Genomic DNA, 19692 nt, shown 5'->3' with positions numbered 1-19692 from the left:
TTTCAAGTATACTTAAAAATACTTAAAAATGACAACTAAGGAACATTATCTAGTAATCATTATTTGATGATGATCCTCTCTGGAAGGTCCATCTTTTGATCCGATCTATGATGCTTCGTTCTAAGACCGGGATATTGTTTAAAACTTCATTCTCTTCATACTTCAAAATATGAACCAAAAAACACTTCCTCAGTTCAAAATCATCCTACATATGCATTATATAACATTGTTATTAAAAAACATGTGTATCATGTGTAGAAATGAGCATGATGTCAATACTTACCTTGGGTACTGGAAAATATAGCGTCCCATCGTGCCATGAGTGCATTAAATTAAAAACCAAATAACCAGACAGGGGACTACATGTATGAAATGTTACATGCAAGTTGAATGAATCAAGTAAGATTATGATGTATTAACAAGATTCGTACCCATATGAGTTTGTGGGAACAGCAGGAACTTTGCATCCCCATTTCAAAATGTTGTCCTTGAAGGCAGGGTTTGCAGCTTGGAGTGCAAGGTTTAGATTGTTGGCCATAGTTTCAAGTATATGCTTTCCAAAAGTGGGTATTGAAAGCGGGTCCAAAATAGATACAACTTTTTTATGTTGGTCCAAGACAAACAATAAAAATAACCCAAGAATATCACGAGGCAATAAAATCTACAATGATACATGCATTTAGAAATACATCAATCATTATCATTCATTAAGCACAAAAAAACAATAAATTTAAATTTAAATCTTACCGTATCACATTCTGAGATATGATACTCATTACTGTCAGGCCAGCTATCAAACAATTGTGCCAACATAGCAATGTCCATACCGTCACGATGACTTGGGACTCATGCATAGTGGGACATGGACTACAATATTGTAAGAAAATATTAGTAGAACGAGGCAGAATGTAAAATGATTAAAATAACTTACACAGAATCGTAGATCCATATAGTGTACTGGGACGTCTCTAGCAAGCTGGACGTCGTGGCACGCTAGTATCCTCACAGCCATGTTAAAACAATCAGCATCCATGTACTCATCATTTTTCAATATGTTCTTTAATTGTCTCAAGTTTAAACTAATAGGGTAAGGCTGAGAGCTTTTCACCCATTCGCTCCTGTGAAATGGGAATTCTGTCATTATACAAGAGTAATAGTTTATTACAAACAAAAATGAACTGCAAAAATGTGTCTTACTCTAGCATCGGGACATCATCAACCATGCTGATGAACAAGCAAAGTTCATCTATTAAATCGTCGTTTGTTGGAGTGACAGACGGCGAAAGGATAAAAGATTGCGAGATGAGCTCAACTTGTGACGATGAGCCTGATGCGTTAGGTTTGCTAGGAGGTCTTTCAACAATCATACAATCAGAAGGATCCGTGTTGGTTTCATCATCATCCAAGTCTCGGTTTCTTATATCGTCATCATTGAATTCCGAGTCGACTAAAATGACAGCTAATTTTGTTCTAAAAAAATCTGTCATGTGAACCTAAAGTGAAGTAGTAATAAGACTTAGTTTCTAAATAATGGTACAACATGAAATACTTAATATCATGATACGATGCAAAATATACCTGTTCGGGAGTGTCGGACAAACTATCTCCTGTGAAGTACTCCATGTAATTTAACATCTAGAGACCACAAGATGACCTTGACGATAAAGAAATTTTGTTATGATTAATATCAAAAATATTTAATAAAAAATAGTATCATAAACTGATGATGACTGAACCATACTGTCAATTGGGACACGCTCGATAAAAAAAGAATTGAACAACATTTGCCGCGAATATAACAAATTAATAATGAACATCATACCTGTATGTAAATCAGAGGTCCGGTTTTCTTGCGGTCCAGAATTATGCACTGGAAATTGGGTGGTGTCATCGGGGGTCTGAACATACGACATCCAACGATTCCAACCAGTCTCCCCATGTGGGAAAAACAGTGGATATGACAATGGGTCATAGCAGCCATAGTATGCTCTAATATAGAGGGGTCGGTCTCCTTTTTTGGCATGTACGACAACACTCCTGTCAAAACAATTTTGTGGGTCGCTCCCTTCAACCCATATCACTGCCACCTGAGAAGTCGTTGGGGCATTGTACCTACGTTGATCCAACTTGATATCTGTGTTCAGTGAGATCTTGTACTCATCTAGATTCGGAACAGACCCAAGGCTCTTGAAAGCCTGTGCATAAGGGTTTTGCTCTAGTATTCCCAGAATTTTCCGTATGAGATCTATATCTAGATCTGGAGACCTCTTAGTCCTGTGCACCAAGTTATGATCTGTATCATAAATATAGAGCTGCAAATGCCTAGGGCCATTATCAGCCGGCACCAGCTCATCAAGAGCGTGGTACAACCCCCCACATGCACGAAAGGTATATACGCCGGTTCCTGCTGCAGTGCTTACTCGACGATCAAGGGTGACCCCAAGACTTGTGAATGAGAAGTGAGAGTTGAAATACCGTATATTGTCTCGAAAATGTTTAGCATCATCATCACCTTGACTTGTGAACAACCGTTTCAACTCGTTCGGGACCTCGGGACTAAATAAACCTACTTTCCCCTTTCTGCAACAAAATGCAGGTCCCTCGTATTGAAACTACAATGCTCCACAGTGGAGGCAGTCCCTAACTTTTCTAAGGACGTGGTGATTTTTGGGAAGTTTAATGTAAACCGTATCATGAGGATCATTTGTGGGTGTTCCATCAGTGTGACATTGTTCAACTCGGTAGGATTCAAAGTCAACATCTAGAACGGAATATGAATATTAATTAATATATTGCCACGCCACGAAAAGACAGTATTATATTATATATGGAAACTCATGATAGCAACAAGGTACCTTGGTGGGCTAACATCCTAGCTTCTTCATCAGGCTCAACATATTCAGTTTCAAACATGTGGTTTTCACCTCCCAAGCAGTCTATAGTAGACAAAATTTAGTTTGTAATAATTATAAGATCTCCTAAACTAAACATAGGACCGTAAGTGCATTAATGTGTACCATCCATATTTGTTGTGTTGTCATCGGGCTCCAGTATTCCATATGCATCATCGGCATGGTCGTTGCCTGACAGCATATGTTGCAAAATGGGCAAGTATCAGCGATTAATTCAAGGTATGAACCAATATGTAGTCAATTAAAGCACCATTATATTTGTCGACGGGATGGTGCCCACGTGACAACGCAGTGAGTATGTTGTGTCTCGCCTCATCCTTCTTCCAATGTTTTGTATCAGGTATGTATCATTTGTGTGTAGCCAATCACAATCTTCATCAGCTACAGAAACCTTGAGTGAATCTCTGTTAGGAAATCAAAGATAAGATATACAATGTATCATGTAGCTGGCATCACCTGTATCAGATTGGTTTTGTTCTCCAGTTGTAAGCACTACTGTAGATTTGGCTGCACGACGTTTGTCACGTAGGCTTTGCAATATCTCTTCTTTATGTTGCTCATACCGGGCATTTTCCCTCTGCCTCTTCAGTGCTTGTTTTGCTTCTGTATAGTCAGTGTGAATTAGGTTCAAGACAACATGAGCAACACACGTTTATACTATGTACTATGTATGTCTGAATTATGTATGATAGTTAATATGAGCCAGAAATGATTACCATATGAACTGTTGCATCTGTAGGATTGAAGTGGCGGTCGTAACACAGTCAGTTGGGAGGACTCAATGGCAGAGTTGATAGTATTAACATTTTCATTGTTAGAGACGACAACATCTGGTGTTGTTAGTGAACATGGACCATGAAGTGGAGTCTGATCACTCATTACCACATCAATAGGTATGCCTGCATCAAAATTGCATTACTAAAGTCAGTTGCTGACACACAAAAGCCGCATGTCGCCTGGATGTAGGAGAACACATGACCTTCCACAACTCGTGTGTGTCGTTGCTGGGTGATAGTAGACTGTGCATTGGGAATCCCCACAGTGTCAGAACCTGTCCAAAGTGACTTTTAATTAACAAGAATTTAGATGTCATTAATGAAATGTATGATAAAGAGCAGAGAAAATTGAGTAACCAGGCGACATGGCCACGGGTGGCTTAGATGGAGTGTTCGTTCCATTTGAAATAGCGGGCATAGCTTTCTTACGATCCCTTGCCTCCTTTCTTTTTTTCAATATTGCATCCCTGTTTAGTGCATACCTTTCCCTTTCCCTCTGTCTCTTTAGTTCTTTTGGATCTGTTTTTTGACCTGCGTGGCAATGACATAGTCGGTACTTACATGATCTTAGTTGCTAAGAGTAGGTGATATCTGTATTTACCTGAACTGTCGTTGTTCGTCAGGTCCTGAAAGGGAGTACGTACCCAACTATGCTGAGATCCGGACATATTGTCTTCTCAATGGCTCCTGTTGTGAAACACTTACTGAACCGTGCCTCAACTCAGTTTGCTATGCAAATCATTATGTACTGTAAGTATCAAATTATAGGTTGTCAGATTAAAAGAGCAATTTCCTTTGTCTTATGTCTGACCAAAAGACGTGCAAATTCAATTGATCTAACCTGTGCACTCGCAGGTCCGTTAGATGTTTTGGAGATGTTGCTCGCCACCGTGGTGATGACACCGGAGGTAAGGCAGTGCGCCGGGTCGAGGACGTCGCAGACACCGGGGGAGAGGGCGGCGTGGTGACGACGACGTACTGAGGAGAGTTAGGGCTGCAAGGCGGGTCGAGGATGTCGCGGAGACCAGGGGCGAGGGTCGTCTGGCGAGGGCGGCGTGGCGGGGCGGAGTGAGGACGACGGGGCGGAGCGAGGACGGCGAGGCGGCGTGCCGACGCGAGGTTCGTGGCGTGGTGGTGGCGTTGATCCCGGAAATTCTGTTTATTCGCTGGAAGGAGGTGTTATCGTGGGGATGTGTAGGAGTCTGGACGTGGGAGTCTGCTGGCAGAACATTTGCTTACAACCGTCGATCTGGTTGTAGTATGGTTGATGAAACGTGGACAGTTGGATGGTAGTAAGTGGGTTTGATCGGACGTCTAGGGTTATCCTGTGTGCATTTTCTCGTGTGGATGTAGGGGAAATCACCTTTGGTCTTTTAACACTAGTATAGATAGAAGTATAGTATAGATATAGAAAAAAAAAGAGTCCCCCATCCTCACGAAGCCACAACCTTGACACTACACGTCCACATATCCCGACCGTGGAAATCAAACACAAACGGTCGGATTAAAACTTGGGTTCGGTATAAGTTTCTGCAAAAGCCTCACGAGCCCCTCCCCGTCTCCCCGAAATCCGGCGCCGCGCTGTCTTTTCGTCTACCCTCGCATCTCCGATCCAGCGAAATCCGGTGGGCGGTCTCCCCATTCTGACGGGGCTCTGATCCATTGGTGTGATTCGGCGGCTGCTGGATCGGTCGGCGCCACAGGGAGCTGCGGATTCAGCTCCGGGTAGCCAGATTTGACTGCGTAGAACGAGACCTGGGAGGCGCGCCCATCGCCAGAGGTGCTCGCCGCGGACGGCACATGCGCGTGACTCTCACGCCCAAGGACGAGGATTGGCTGGTCGTGCTGATGACGAGGGAGCGCCCGCGGTCGGCGGTGGTCGCGCCTGGGGGGGACGTCTTCACCGCCGGTGGCGGCGGGGAGACGTCCGATGGGGACTCCTCAGAGTCGCTGGAAGAAATTAGTGCCGCCGACTTTAAGGAGTCGTCCAGTGGCACCGCTGCTCCGTCGGCGTCGTCGCAGAGATCTAGGGTTTGGATGGGGTACACCATGTCCCGGAGTTATGCACCGGCGTTCCACAGCTTTGCTTGGGCGCAGGCTGTGCAGAACAAGCCTCTCGTTCCGCGGCCTGCTGCCGACGAGGACGAGGTAGAGCACCTCGTCGACACCTCGGACGAGGAGAAGGAAGAGGGCGAGATTGAGGAGGGGGAGGCCGTACAGTCCACTTCCCCTCCAATTAAGCAGCCTGAGACCATCGACTTGGACTCTGATGCGCAGGACAAGTCAGAGTCAGTGGACATGGAGCAGACCCGTTTGGCCGTTGAGGCGGCTGATGAGCTGGATTTTGACCAGCGCGTGGGGAGTATACTGGAGGAGCTTGAGAGGCTTTCCATTGAGGAAGCTGAGAAGTATGTACTCATGTTTCATGGCTAGGATAATGTTTGATTCAGTTTCTGAGAGATATAAGTTACTAATGTTGTGTTGTAGGTCATTTGAGGCTTCGTGTGCCCGCCTGCGGTCTTGCTTTGAGAGCCTTAAGCCGCTGTTCCCAGAGAGCGGTAGCCCGATGCCTATGCTTGATGCTCTTGTGCAACAGGCTTTTGTTGGAATCGACACCATCACCACTGTAAGGCTGACTGCTGGATTGTTTCCTTTCCAAACTGGCAAACCATAGTGCTCACATCGTTTTCATTGTTGTAGGTAGCTAATTCATATGCGATGCCGAAGAGGGAGCAGAACAAGAACATGCTGTTGAAGTAAATATAAGTCATCTTTTGCTAATCATTTAGTATTGATTAAAACTGACTTGTTATCTTATAACCAATTGGTCCCTTTTCAATTGCTAGGCTGCTGTTTCACATAAAGAACAGATATTCAGACATGCTGGCACTCAACCAGCGAGATGAGGTTTGCATTTTTTGTAGCTCGTGGGGCTTCATGAGCGAGTAGGTTGTGCTCGAATGCTAACTTTCTGTTTCTTTTCTGTGGACAGCTCGATAGTCGTGTGAGACAGTTAGTTTTTGTAGATGGAGAAGACAATGCCGGTTCCAATTGTAGCACCAAAACAGTGAATGTGGTTGTTCCATCTGGACAGGTTCCATCAGATAGACTGCCAGTCGAGTCAGGAGCAGCAAATCCACCTAGGGGCTCTAGTTTCCCCAGCTGGGAGATACCGGCGAATAATAGAATTGTTAGCCCCTTGTTGGACCTTCATGCAGATTATGACGAGAACAGCTTACCCTCACCCACCCGAGTTAGTGCCCCACCTTTTTCTGTGCCAAAGCCCATTGGGTTTGGAGTATTTCCAATGGCACCTGACAGATATTTTTCGGCGGAAAGAATTGATCCTTCGAAAATTTTTCTTTATCCATGTGTGAATGATGCGCTAAAGGATGTTTCCTCGTACCGACAGAAGTATGGCCCGACATCTACCTTTGCAAGTGATGATCTTCCAAGCCCAACCCCATCTGATGATGGGGATAAATCTGGAGACAAAGAAGGTGATATATTTGGTGAAGTTTCAAGCTTTTCAGCTTCTAATAAGTCTGCTCCGCCAAGTGGGAATCTGATGCCTGCTTCCCGACCTAGTGCAGTTATCAGCAGCAATGACAGTTTTGCAGGTGGTCCTCCAGGTTATGCTAAACAAATTGAACAGTCTGTTTCAGGACCCAGCCATGCTCTTAAGCCTTCAGCTAAAAGTAGAGATCCAAGGCTCAGGTTTTTGAACCGTGATTCTGGTGGTACTGCAGATGCAAATATACATGTAAATTTGGCAGAGCCAAATGCTTCCAAAGATGGGACCTTGGGGGGTGTTGTATCAGATAATAGCCGGAAGCACAAGGCAACTGACCAACCTCTCATGGATGAAACCGTGTTAAAAAGAGCTAGGGAGAGTACTGGGAGTCCCAGAGACATTCTGGTACCACCTGGTAGAGATGGAAGTAACATCAGCTCCTATTCAGGTGACAGGGTTCAATCAAATAAGCATACAGGGCTTGAAACTAAGACAGCCAGGAATCCTAGTATTAGGACCAGTAGTCAACTTATTAGCAATGTAAGTAGTATCCCAGACAGTACTGGAACTCTCCAAGCCTCCCAACCTAATTCAGTTCCACAGACCAGTGCAGCTCCTATTGTTTCATTGCCTGCAGTGTTAAAGGACATTGCTGTGAACCCGACTGTGCTCATGCATTGGATTCAAATGGAACATCAGAAGAGGTCCGCATCAGAGCCTCAGCCTGCTTCAGGTATCATCTCTAGTGGCATGATCAATAATGTCACTGCTGGGATGGTCATACCACCTGGCAATGCTCTGAAGACCGCAGAAGTTGCACACATTCCTTCTTATAGGCCACAAGCAACATCGCAAACAGCCTCTGTGGTAAAGCCCTGATGAATGTCACTATCATATTATTTTATAGTGACTTAGATTTGTTTGGTGACATATTTTTAGGCATATTAAGTGAAGATTATTTTTTAAATCACAATGCTCATGCTGAGGTTGTAGTAACTTGTAGGTTATGCGGTGTCAATATTTTTACATGAACTTTTTTCTTTTCTTTTAGTGCCAATTCCTGGCTTTACTGTAAGTACTGACCATATGTTTTGCTGTAGAATTCACAAAATGACCCTGGAGTAATACGTATGAAGGCGCGTGATCCCCGTCGTGTCCTCCACAATAACACATCACAGAAGAACGATACTCTGAACTCTGATCAAGCCAAAAGCAATGGTATCGCCCTGCCGGCCTTCCAGGACAGCAAAGACAATTTGATTAACCGTCAACAACTGGCAGAGCAACTTCAGACTACTGTGTTGCCATCTCAACCAGTCTCATTATCCAGCATTGCTCGACAGTCCACCATGAGCGCGAGTAAGGTCGATCCTGTCTCTAATTCACAGTTAGCTGCTTCATCACTCATTGCTCCTCAAGAAAGTTTAGTCAGCGTAAATAGGGCAGATCCAAGAGTAGCTGCTGGACAGAATGATTCCAATAATGCTGCCCCTGCTACAACACTTGGTACCAGGCCACCAGCTAACCAGTGGGGTGATCTTGATGATCTCCTCAACGGTTATGATGACCAGCAGAAGGCTCTCATACAGAAGGAAAGGGCAAGACGGATCATGGAACAGCACACGATGTTTTCATCGAGGAAACTTTGTTTAGTGCTTGATTTGGATCACACTCTCCTCAATTCTGCGAAGGTATTAGACTTTGTAGCCTAAGACTTAAATTGTTTCACTATTCGTCAAGTGCACTAATATTGTATGCACTTATAATTCAGTTTATAGAAGTGGATCCTATTCATGAAGAGATTTTGCGGAAGAAAGAGGAACAAGACCGGGAAAGGTCAGAGCGGCATCTGTTCCGATTCCATCATATGCAAATGTGGACTAAACTAAGACCAGGAATATGGAATTTTCTCGAGAAGGTTTGTTGTCTTTAGGTTTCTCAATCACCGCTCATGGACGCATTTTCCACTTCGTGTTGAAGGTTGATGTATTTGGTGCTTTATGCTGTAGGCGAGCAAGCTTTACGAGTTACATCTGTACACGATGGGGAACAAGCTGTATGCTACTGAGATGGCTAAGGTTCTTGATCCTAGTGGAACCCTGTTTGCAGGGAGAGTAATCTCAAGGGGTGGTGATGGCATCTCAAGAGGTGGTGACGGTGATACATTTGACAGCGATGACCGTGTACCAAAAAGTAAAGATCTTGATGGGGTATTGGGGATGGAATCTGCAGTAGTGATCATCGATGACTCTGTGAGAGTCTGGCCCCACAACAAAAACAATATGATTGTTGTAGAGAGGCATGTATCTCTGTCAAATATTTACTCTGATGTGAGTTAATAGCAAGTGCATCTTACTAAGTCCTTTTCAAACAATTATCTGCAGATACACCTATTTCCCTTGCAGCAGACGGCAATTTGGCCTTCCTGGACCATCACTTCTTGAAATTGATCGTGATGAAAGGCCTGAGGATGGCACTCTTGCTTCTTCGTTGGCGGTAATGATGGATCCATCCCTCAAGTAAACTCCTGAGAACTGAAATACACAGTTGATTATACTGACAGACTTGTCACATTCTTGAAATAGGTTATTGGGCGCATTCATCAAAACTTCTTTTCTCATCCCAACCTCAATGATGCTGATGTGCGCAGCATACTATCATCTGAGCAGCGGAGGATCCTTGCCGGCTGCCGTATTGTCTTTAGCCGGATTTTCCCTGTTGGAGAGGCTAACCCCCACTTGCATCCTCTCTGGCAGACTGCAGAGCAGTTCGGTGCAGTGTGCACGAACCAGATTGACGATCGGGTTACTCATGTTGTCGCCAACTCACTAGGAACCGACAAGGTGAATTGGGCACTACAAACAGGCAGATTCGTCGTTCATCCAGGATGGTGAGGAATTTATCACTGAAGAACTTCAACCCATTTTCTTATTTAATAATACCAGCTCCAGAAATAACCCATCATTTAACTAAGACTCTTACCTTGTTTGCTATCAACAGGGTAGAAGCTTCAGCACTTCTATACCGGCGTGCCAATGAACACGATTTTGCAGTAAAATAACCATTCCTGAGTCCAAATTCTCTTGGGACACAGTCTGGGTCATGAAAACCGAACAACACAAGTAAAAACTGGACCAGACTAAGAAAACCATGGGCCCATAAGAAAACCACATGCCATAACAGGTAATGAAAAATGATTTATGCAAAGCCTGAATTGGTAGAGGTCGGGCCAAAATAATTTTTGGGTTGGTGAGTATTGCTTGTGAAGGGGTTCAGATGGATCATGGAAAAAAGAATGCTAAAGTGAAAAATAGATCATCCAAGACTACCACCCTCCCTTGTAATAAACATGTGAAAATGTACTATGTTTGTGGTGCCCTCACCTCGTGAAAAGACTGCCTGCCGCAGAAATGGGTTAATGGCAGCTAGTGGTCATAAAGTAGCCAGAGAAGCAACCATTGGGGATGAACGAGGCATTAAAGTCCACGGACCCCTTTGTAGCTGTTGCCGTGTGGTGTGGCTCCAGGTGTCGATGGCTGGATTCCTTGGCGTGCCAAAGGGAAATGCAGGGTTTGATATCATGACGTGCCTGTAGCATTTGCGTTGTTCAGTTGGGCAACATTTTGTGTGAACACGTGATAGCAGATAACAATGCGAGAGAGGTGATCAGTTGGTTAATGAACTTGTTTCAAGATTATATTAACTTTTGAAACTACAAGGGCTTGTGGGGAGGTAATGATGGAAATTAACCTGCATGGGCTTTTTGACATACTCCCTTGGTCCTCAAATAAGTGGAAATATAGAAATATTAAGACATTATGAAGTGGAGTAGACAATGCATTAAGAAGGTGCAAGTCATAATCTCTCCTTTTTAATTTTCAATGAGCTAAGTGCATGTAGAAAGTACAAAGATTATTGGTCTTGATTTTCGTGTGATAAGAAAGAAACAAAATTTGAATGCTAAACGCCCACTTAGAGGGTGCTTGGATACGATTTAGTCCCATGACTAAAAGTAGTGGGACTAAAACTTGCTAACTTCATCCATGCTTGGATTCAAATACTGAAGAGACTAAAATCAAGTTATTGAGCATTTATTATCCTCCAAACCCTTCAATCTGGAATTCGCATGTGTTAAATGAGAGGAATTAAATGAGGAGAGAGGGCTAATACATATTTTAGTTGGTTTCCTATAACTAAAATTTTTAGCCTCAAAACTAGTCCTAGCCTCTCTTTAGTCAGGGGTTTTTGGAACTTTAGCCTCTAAAAGAGACTATTTTTAGTCAGACTAAAAATAGTCCCTTGGATCCAAGCATCCTCTTATTTGAGGACGGAGGGAGTAACTCCTAAATTGTGGGTGATTGTTCATTAAAAACTTTTCCTTTCTTTTTCAACTTCGAAAATACAAATGTGAACACAAATACTTTGGTCCCTATCTACCTCATTTGGTTTTGGGGAATCCTACCTAATCAATCTCAACATAGTGTTCCCATATCATCGAAGTTGTTACTCCTTCCGTACATGGTATTAGGCACATTATGAAAACTAGATGCCTTAACTCCCCGCCTTGTTCCCTGTTTCTTGTCATGAAAAAAGGAATCAACTAGGTGGGGTGTGTATTCCTTCAACAAATTGAGACTACCTAGCACGACATGCCGTGTCAGTTCTCTGTATGCAATGGTAGGGATTAGAAAAGACAAGTTCTCTTGTTTTCCCAAGAGCAAGTAGCATTTGTCCAACCTATGCATCAGAATGCTTTACTATGTAACATGTATTAGTACATTCTAAATGAGTTTAAATCACATTGCATTTAATTGTAACATCTTGATGCCTGTCCATGCCATCATGGTGACATGTGACATGCCGCGCGCAGATGGCGCACTGCGAGACCTGACTAAATCATTGCATGCTGTCACCCTAAATCCGGAGATCGTGCTCTCGTGTTTGCCCCAAAGTTCTACCAGAAAATCATGACGAAAACGTGTGCCAACCCCTATGCATAGGTTCATGAGCGGAACCCGCAAGTTGATCACCAAAACATATATCAAGTGAATCACGTGATATCCCATTGTCACCACAGATATCCACGGCAAGACATACATCAAGTGTTCTCAAATCTTTAAAGACTCAATCCGATAAGATTACTTCAAAGGGGAAACTCGATTCATTACAAGAGAGAAGAGGGGGAGGAGAAACATAAGATCCAACTATAATAACAAAGCTCGCGATACATCAAGATCGTATCATCTCAAGAACACGAGAGAGAGAGATCAAACACATAGCTACTGGTACATACCCTCAGCCTCGAGGGAGAACTACTCCCTCCTCGTCATGGAGAGCACCGGGATGATGAAGATGGCCACCAGAGAAGGATTGCCCCCTCCGGCAGGGTGCCGGAATGGGTCTAGATTGGTTTTCGGTGGCTACGGAGGCTTCTGGCGGCGGAACTCCTGATCTATGTTGCGTTCTGGAAGTTTTAGGTCACATGGAGTTATATAGGCGGAAGAAGCACATCAGGGGAGCCACGGGGGCCCCACGAGGCAGGGGGGCGCGCCCTAGGGGGGTGGGCGCGCCCCCACCCTCGTGGGCAGCTCCTGTATCTTCTGACGCGGGGTACAAGTTCATCAGGTGTCTTTCCTTCCAAAAATAACTTCTCTAGTTGATTTCGTTCCGTTTTGACTCTGTCTGATATTCCTTTTCTTCAAAACACTGAAATAGGCATAAAACATCAAATCTGGGCCGGGCCTCCGGTTAATAGGTTAGTCCCAAAAGTAATATAAATGTGGATAATAAAGCCCAAAACAGTAGATAATATAGCATGGAGCAATCAAAAATTATAGATACATTGGAGACGTATCAATGGGCTCAACCTTGTGTAGATTGCATCATGGCATGAATTTCTTGACTCGTTCCTGTGATACTTGTTTCCTTTCTCAAAGCATCCCAACAATGATCTCTTGTTTCTAGTTGTGATGTCTTTGATGGTTGTGTGTTTGGAGTTCATTAATATACAATAAGATAATATTAAGCCATGTGCTATGCTTTCAAGCAAAGATCTCATTGGTATTTCCTTTGACTCCCGTTTGGATATATTATTCTTTCCTTTTGTAACTATTTCATGTGTACATCCTTCTTTGTTGATATATATCACCATGATTGTCATCTACCTAGAATCTTATACATGTGAGAGAAGTTACATCTCTAGTTGATATCCATATTCTTTCATGTCCACCGTTTCGTTCTCTTTTTATATCTTTGGTGGCTCCGTGGAAGCATTCGTTGTATGAGTGTGTGTCTTACCTCTTTGCATCTTACTTTACTCATGTTTGGTGAAGTTTGTTGTCCTCGTGCTTGTCTTGACAAGCCTATTATTTTCTATCTTCACCATGGGTTGTCACAAGCTTTGATTTTTAATTTGCTACTAGTGAGCTTGTGAACCCATTTGCTTGATATGTGTGTGACCTGCTGTGACGCCCGGATAATTAGGCTACAGTAATCTCACGATAATGATGCCACGTCACCATGGTTACTGTTGTTAATCTTGCGGTGTATCACGTCCCTTTCGAATTCTAACTTAAAATAAAGTTAAACGATAAAAGTTTTCTAAAGTCAAACCTAAAATGTTTAAAGTGTAGCAAATAAATCATATATGATCAGGGTGGTGAACCCAAAATTTTATAAAATGCTTAGATGCATTAAATGATAGAAACAATAGTAAATTATTTATTTAATCGTCACTTAAAGGATTAAATTATTGAAAACTACTTTTAATAAATAAAAGGATAATTGTGGCAGTAATATAATTACTACCACTAATTTAGGTGCTAGAATTATATTTCATAAAACTAAAATAATATGAATTAAAACCGTAAAAGAAAAATGTTATAAACAGTTAAACAAAAAAAGAAATAGAAGATCCCCCCTCCCCCGCTGGACCATGGCCCAGCAGGCCATCGGGCCGCCAGGCCGGCCCAGCCACGCCCCACTCCCTTATCCCATGGTGCCGAAACCCTAACCCCCTAACCGCACCACTCCTCCCCACTCCCTCGCCCCCTCCCGATCCAGATTGGATCGGGGCGAAAGCCCCCACTTCCCCCACTCCTCTCTCTGCCTCCCCTGACTCCCTCTGGATCGGGGCACGACCCAGACGAGGCCGCAACACCGCCACTCGTCCCCGACACCATGCCTCACCGCCGCCCCCCGAAGCTGCCACGCCGTCGCCGGAACCACGCCGCCGACGCCCACCGTTCGACCCCGCCGCCCTTGGATCCCGTCGCTGTCATCCTCGTCTCCACCTCGCCGGACCGCCTCCCTCGCTGGCCTGCTTCCCTCTACGCCATCGTCGCCATCACCCCCCTCGATCCCCGCTGCCCGGACCCCTACGCGCCCCGGTGAGGCCCCGGCCTCCTCTCTCCCTCGCCCCGCGTGCTCACCATGCACCGTCCGCGCCGCCTCTACACCTGCGCCCCGCCGAGGCCATCGACCGCGCGCGCCCGCGTCGGCCCAGCCCCCGCCTTCCCCTCCCTCGCAGAACGCGCTGCCCGCGCTCGGGCACGCTCTCACGTGGCCTCGCGCGCGCCCGTGCTTCGCCTCTCTGACGCTGGTGCCGCCCGCACATGGCCGAGCCCTACCCGCTGCGTCTCCCCTGGCCGCTCGCCGTGCTCGCCGGCAGCTGGTTGCGCCCGCCTGCGTCGCCGCCTCCTGGTTCCGCCGCGGCCACCCGCAGCCGCTACCGCACGCTGGCCTGCCGCTCGCCTCCTGCACCACCCGGCCGCCGCTCGCCCCGGCCTCCCTCGAATCGCCGCAGACCACACGCCCGACGCCGGCGCCCAGAGCACACGCGCCCGTGCGTGTTCGGGCGGGCACCCACGCCCAAACCCGCTAGGCCTCCTCTGGCCCTATGACAGTGGGGCCCCACCCCCAGAATAAAATGAAAAAAAAGGAGTTTAAAATAAATAAATAAATAAAATAATTAATTACTTAATTAAAGAATTAATTAACTTAATTAATATTGATTAGATTAACCTAATTAACTTAACCTAATTAATCTGTTTATTAAACCAATTAATTAGGTTAGTTAGTTGTCAGTCAATGACATGTGGGCCCCCTGTTTAGTTTGACCAGTCAAACTGTTGACTGGGTTGACCCAGTCCATGACAGGTGGGCCCTGTTAGACCCTGTTGACCAGTCAACAGTTGACTGGTCAAATGCTGACTGGACCACCCCTTGACCCCACCTGCCAGCCACACATACATTCTGTTGGGTACAATTCTGTGTACCCATAGCAATTTAAGATTTAATTTTCGAATTAAAACAATTTAGAAAATGATTTAAAACTTTGAAAATTAATATAAAATAAACCGTAGCTCGGATGAAAAAACTTTGTACATGAAAATTGCTCAGAACGACGAGACGAATCCGGATTTGTAGCCCGTTCGTCCGACACGCATCCCTAGCATAGCAAACACGCAACTTTCCCCCTTCGGTTCATCTGTCCGAAAACGCGAAACACCGGGAATACTTTCCCGGATGTTTCCCCCTTCACCGGTACCACCTCGTACCGCGTTAGTGGCACACCTAGCATCACGCCTTGTCATGTCTTGCATCTGTTTGCTTAAATATTTATTGTTTCTCCCCCCTCTTCTCTCGCTAGACACCGAGACCGACGCCGCTGCTACCCAGTACGACTACGGAGTTGACGACCCCTCTCTCTTGCCAGAGCAACCAGGCAAGCCCCCCCTTTGATCACCAGATATCGCCTACTCTTCTCTATACTACTTGCATTAGAGTAGTGTAGCATGTTACTGCTTTCCGTTATTCCTATCCTGATGCATAGCCTGTCCTTGCTACTACCGTTGTTACCATTACCTGCTATCCTACTGCTTAGTATAGGATGCTAGTGTTCCATCAGTGGCTCTACACTCTTGTCCGTCTGCCATGCTATACTACTGGGCCGTGATCACTTCGGGAGGTGATCACGGGCATATACTGTATACTTTACACAGTTACCTTACTTATGATACTGTTCGGAGATGGGGGCTGAAGGGGCAGGTGGCTCCATCCCGGTAGAGGTGGGCCTGGGTTCCCGACGGTTACTTTGAGGCGGAGCGACAGGGCAGGTTGAGACCACCTAGGAGAGAGGTGGGCCTGGCCATGGTCGATGTTCGCGGATACTTAACACGTTTAACGAGATCTTGGTATTTGATCTGAGTCCGGCTACTGGCCTATACGCACTAACCATCTACGCGGGGACAGTTATGGGCACTCGATGTCGTGGTATCAGCCGAAGCACTTCGTGACGCCAGCGACTGAGCGGCGCGCGCCGGGTTGGACCACGTAACGTGACTTCCTTTGTAATGGAGGTTGCTAGGTCTGCTCTCCGGCCGCGTACGCAACGTGCAGGTGTGCTATGGGCGATGGGCCCAGACCCCTGTGCGCTTAGGTTTAGACCGGCGTGCTGGCCTCTTTGTTGTGCCTAGGTGGGGCTGCGACGTGTTGATCTTCCGAGGCCGGGCATGACCCAGAAAAGTGTGTCCGGCCAAATGGGATCGAGCGTGTTGGGTTATGTGGTGCACCCCTGCAGGGAAGTTAATCTATTCGAATAGCCGTGATCTTCGGTAACAGGACGACTTGGAGTTGTACCTTGACCTTATGACAACTAGAACCGGATACTTAATAAAACACACCCTTCCAAGTGCCAGATACAACCGATGGTCGCTCTCTCACAGGGCGACAAGGGGAGGATCATCGGTTAGGGTTATGCTATGCGATGCTACTTGGAGGACTTCAGTCTACTCTCTTCTACATGCTGCAAGATGGAGGTGGCCAGAAGCGTAGTCTTCGACAGGATTAGCTATCCCCCCTCTTATTCTGGCTTTCTGCAGTTCAGTCCACCGATATGGCCCTTTACACATTTACCCATGCATATGTAGTGTAGCTCCTTGCTTGCGAGTACTTTGGATGAGTACTCACGGTTGCTTTCTCCCTCTTTTCCCCCTATCCCTTCTACCTGGTTGTCGCAACCAGATGTTGGAGCCCAGGAGCCAGACGCCACCTTCGACGACGACTCCTACTACACCGGAGGTGCCTACTACTACGTGATGCCCGCTGACAACGACCAGGAGTAGTTTAGGAGGATCCCAGGCAGGAGGCCTGCGCCTCTTTCGATCTGTATCCCAGTTTGTGCTAGTCTTCTTAAGGAAAACTTGTTTAACTTATGTCTGTACTCAGATATTGTTGCTTCCGCTGACTCGTCTATGATCGAGCTCTTGTATTCGAGCCCTCGAGGCCCCTGGCTTGTAATATGATGCTTGTATGACTTATTTTATTTGTAGAGTTGTGTTGTGATATATTCCCGTGAGTCCCTGATCTTGATCGTACACGTTTGCGTGTATGATTAGTGTACGATTAAATCGGGGGCGTCACAAGTTGGTATCAGAGCCGACTGCCTGTAGGAATCCCCCTTCCACACTCCTTGGCCGAAGTCGAGTCTAGTCATTACAAAACTTTTACTAACATGGCTGTGTGTCTTACGGGCCCACGTCGCCATTGGGTGGTATTAGGATCCTTTATTTCTCGTCTATGCTCTGGGACTCTAATCTCTCTTCTATTCGGGTTAAATGATTTTACGAACTCTGACTCTAGGATCTCGTAATTACTTCCTCCCGGAGAGCCCCTCACTCCAGATGATTGCATGGTGCGCCGAAGGATTCCGAGGATACTCTCTGATGTTATCCTGAGAACTTTTGTTCATCGTGTTTGCATTTCCCCTTCCACCGTCAACCCTTATGGATAACTACTTGCAGTTGTTATTCTTACTTTCATCCCCAGTTGGTCTTGTTATTACAAGATACCCCGAAATACTCGTCGTTGTTTCGATAATCCTTTAAGCTTACTGCCTTGCTGTTCTTTGTCACCTAAATACCCCTATGGGTAATTCTCGCACTTATCGAGTATCCGCTCATCCCCCAGTTGTTCATGTGTTTCACAATGGTCTTCGAAATACTATTCGATCCTCCAAAAATCCTTAGTAGCTTATTGCTCTGCAATACTTGTCTGCTTGCATTATGTATGCTTTCCATATGTCTGACAATATTCGTCAGTATCCTTAGAAACCGTCATTTTGATCCTATTGATTCAACATGAGTGCGAATGCACGCAATCATCAGTTGATCCTTTCAAATTATCTTTCTGGCTCAGACGTCGTTTTTGAACATGAGCTTGTTCTCGACCATTCTGTTTGCCGTCAATTGTACCCTTAGGTCTATTGAACTTATCCACCCTTGATCAGAGCGTCTGCTTCTGATCCCTTGATTTGAAAATCATAATTCCTTTGTTATTTAAACGTTGAATTATTCAGATGTTCTGTAAAACGATGCATTTGCATTCTTTCTTCCTCTGATTGGGTATCGATACTCACATCAGCTCCATTGTGGATCACCATATCCACTGTTGGATTATTATCCGACAATGTCCTTCATAATTAATCACCTTGTGAGTTCTTTCTCCGATACATAATGTCTTTGGTAATTTGTATCCTCTCCTTTTGCCAACCATGCTCTGCTTTTGAGCTGGTAATATTTACTCTCAAAGCTTGTGGTATATGTTTCCATGATACCCTGACGGGTTGAACCTATGCCTTCCTTAATTTGTGTGACCTCAAAATTTATGCGGGTTATACCCTGCTGACGCTTCGTCAGATAACTTTTCAACACTACAACTTTGAAAAGGGGAGGTAAATGTAAGGTTATGCATTGAAGAAGTGGGAGTCGACCTTGAACTTTGTGTTCATGCCCATGGACACGATGTAGATCTTATCATTAAAGCTTCTCTTAAATTAATTACTCCCTTGGTATAAGTTCAGCTTATATCTGGGATCTGGCCTTTGGCAATCGTGGTTCCGACCATGATCTCCTTTAAATACCATTTATCATGCAAGTTTAAGCACCTGTCTTCTATAGAGCAATACCCCAGTCCAACCTTTACTTTGATCTTCCGTCGAGTATTACACCATGGTACCTCGATAATATCAAGTATTACTTAACCTCTTATGAGTTCTTCATCGAGTACTACATTCTCACTGATTCCAATTTTTCACGGGCTCTGAGTTATTAAACACTCAAAGACCGATAACTGAACCGAGTCCACACTACAGTTCTACAACTATTATAAATCTTCCTTGCTTACGAGTTTGTACCCGATCACGTCCTACCTACCCTATTTGGCTATATCATTACTGTGATGATTTTAACTGTGCTACCTGGTCCTTATTCCCGGAGCACAACTTTCGACGATAAGCCAAGATTACGACGATCTTCCTCATCATACCATTTTTCCTTAAACAACGAGCTTGGTTTCGAGTTTATGTCATACCCTTGGGTTCAATAACCTTTCGCTTCATCATTCCTTTGGCTTGATGTCATCGCCGACCGATTACATTTGCATGGAATCTCTCAACAATTGTGTCATGATCATCATCGGCATTCTGAACTCT

General features: G+C 45.1%; 1 protein-coding gene across 1 annotated transcript; it reads left to right on the top strand.

The window, feature by feature from the left end:
- The first annotated feature begins 5169 nt into the window (after positions 1-5169).
- Positions 5170-10880, top strand: LOC125551242 (RNA polymerase II C-terminal domain phosphatase-like 3). Its single transcript, XM_048714397.1, has 11 exons — positions 5170-6096; positions 6176-6314; positions 6389-6444; positions 6535-6595; positions 6681-8069; positions 8303-8893; positions 8974-9120; positions 9212-9501; positions 9587-9698; positions 9788-10092; positions 10203-10880. The coding sequence occupies exons 1-11, from the start codon at positions 5489-5491 to the stop codon at positions 10261-10263; spliced, it is 3759 nt and encodes a 1252-aa protein (XP_048570354.1). The 5' UTR covers positions 5170-5488; the 3' UTR covers positions 10264-10880.
- The last annotated feature ends 8812 nt before the right edge of the window (positions 10881-19692 follow it).

The sequence above is a fragment of the Triticum urartu genome, chromosome 4 (assembly GCF_003073215.2).
Source record: "Triticum urartu cultivar G1812 chromosome 4, Tu2.1, whole genome shotgun sequence".
Taxonomy (NCBI): Eukaryota; Viridiplantae; Streptophyta; class Magnoliopsida; order Poales; family Poaceae; genus Triticum; species Triticum urartu.
Note: the sequence above shows the minus strand (reverse complement) of the source record. Positions and strands in the feature narration are given on the sequence as shown.

What these genes read in the sequence shown, in the direction of transcription:
- LOC125551242 (XM_048714397.1), top strand. Translation starts at nt 5,489, where the DNA reads ATGCGCGTGACTCTCACGCCCAAGGACGAGGATTGGCTGGTCGTGCTG. An exon ending in CTCTCCTCAATTCTGCGAAG is followed by an intron (nt 8,894 to 8,973) that starts GTATTAGACTTT and finishes CTTATAATTCAG; the next exon opens with TTTATAGAAGTGGATCCTAT. An exon ending in CTCTTGCTTCTTCGTTGGCG is followed by an intron (nt 9,699 to 9,787) that starts GTAATGATGGAT and finishes TTCTTGAAATAG; the next exon opens with GTTATTGGGCGCATTCATCA.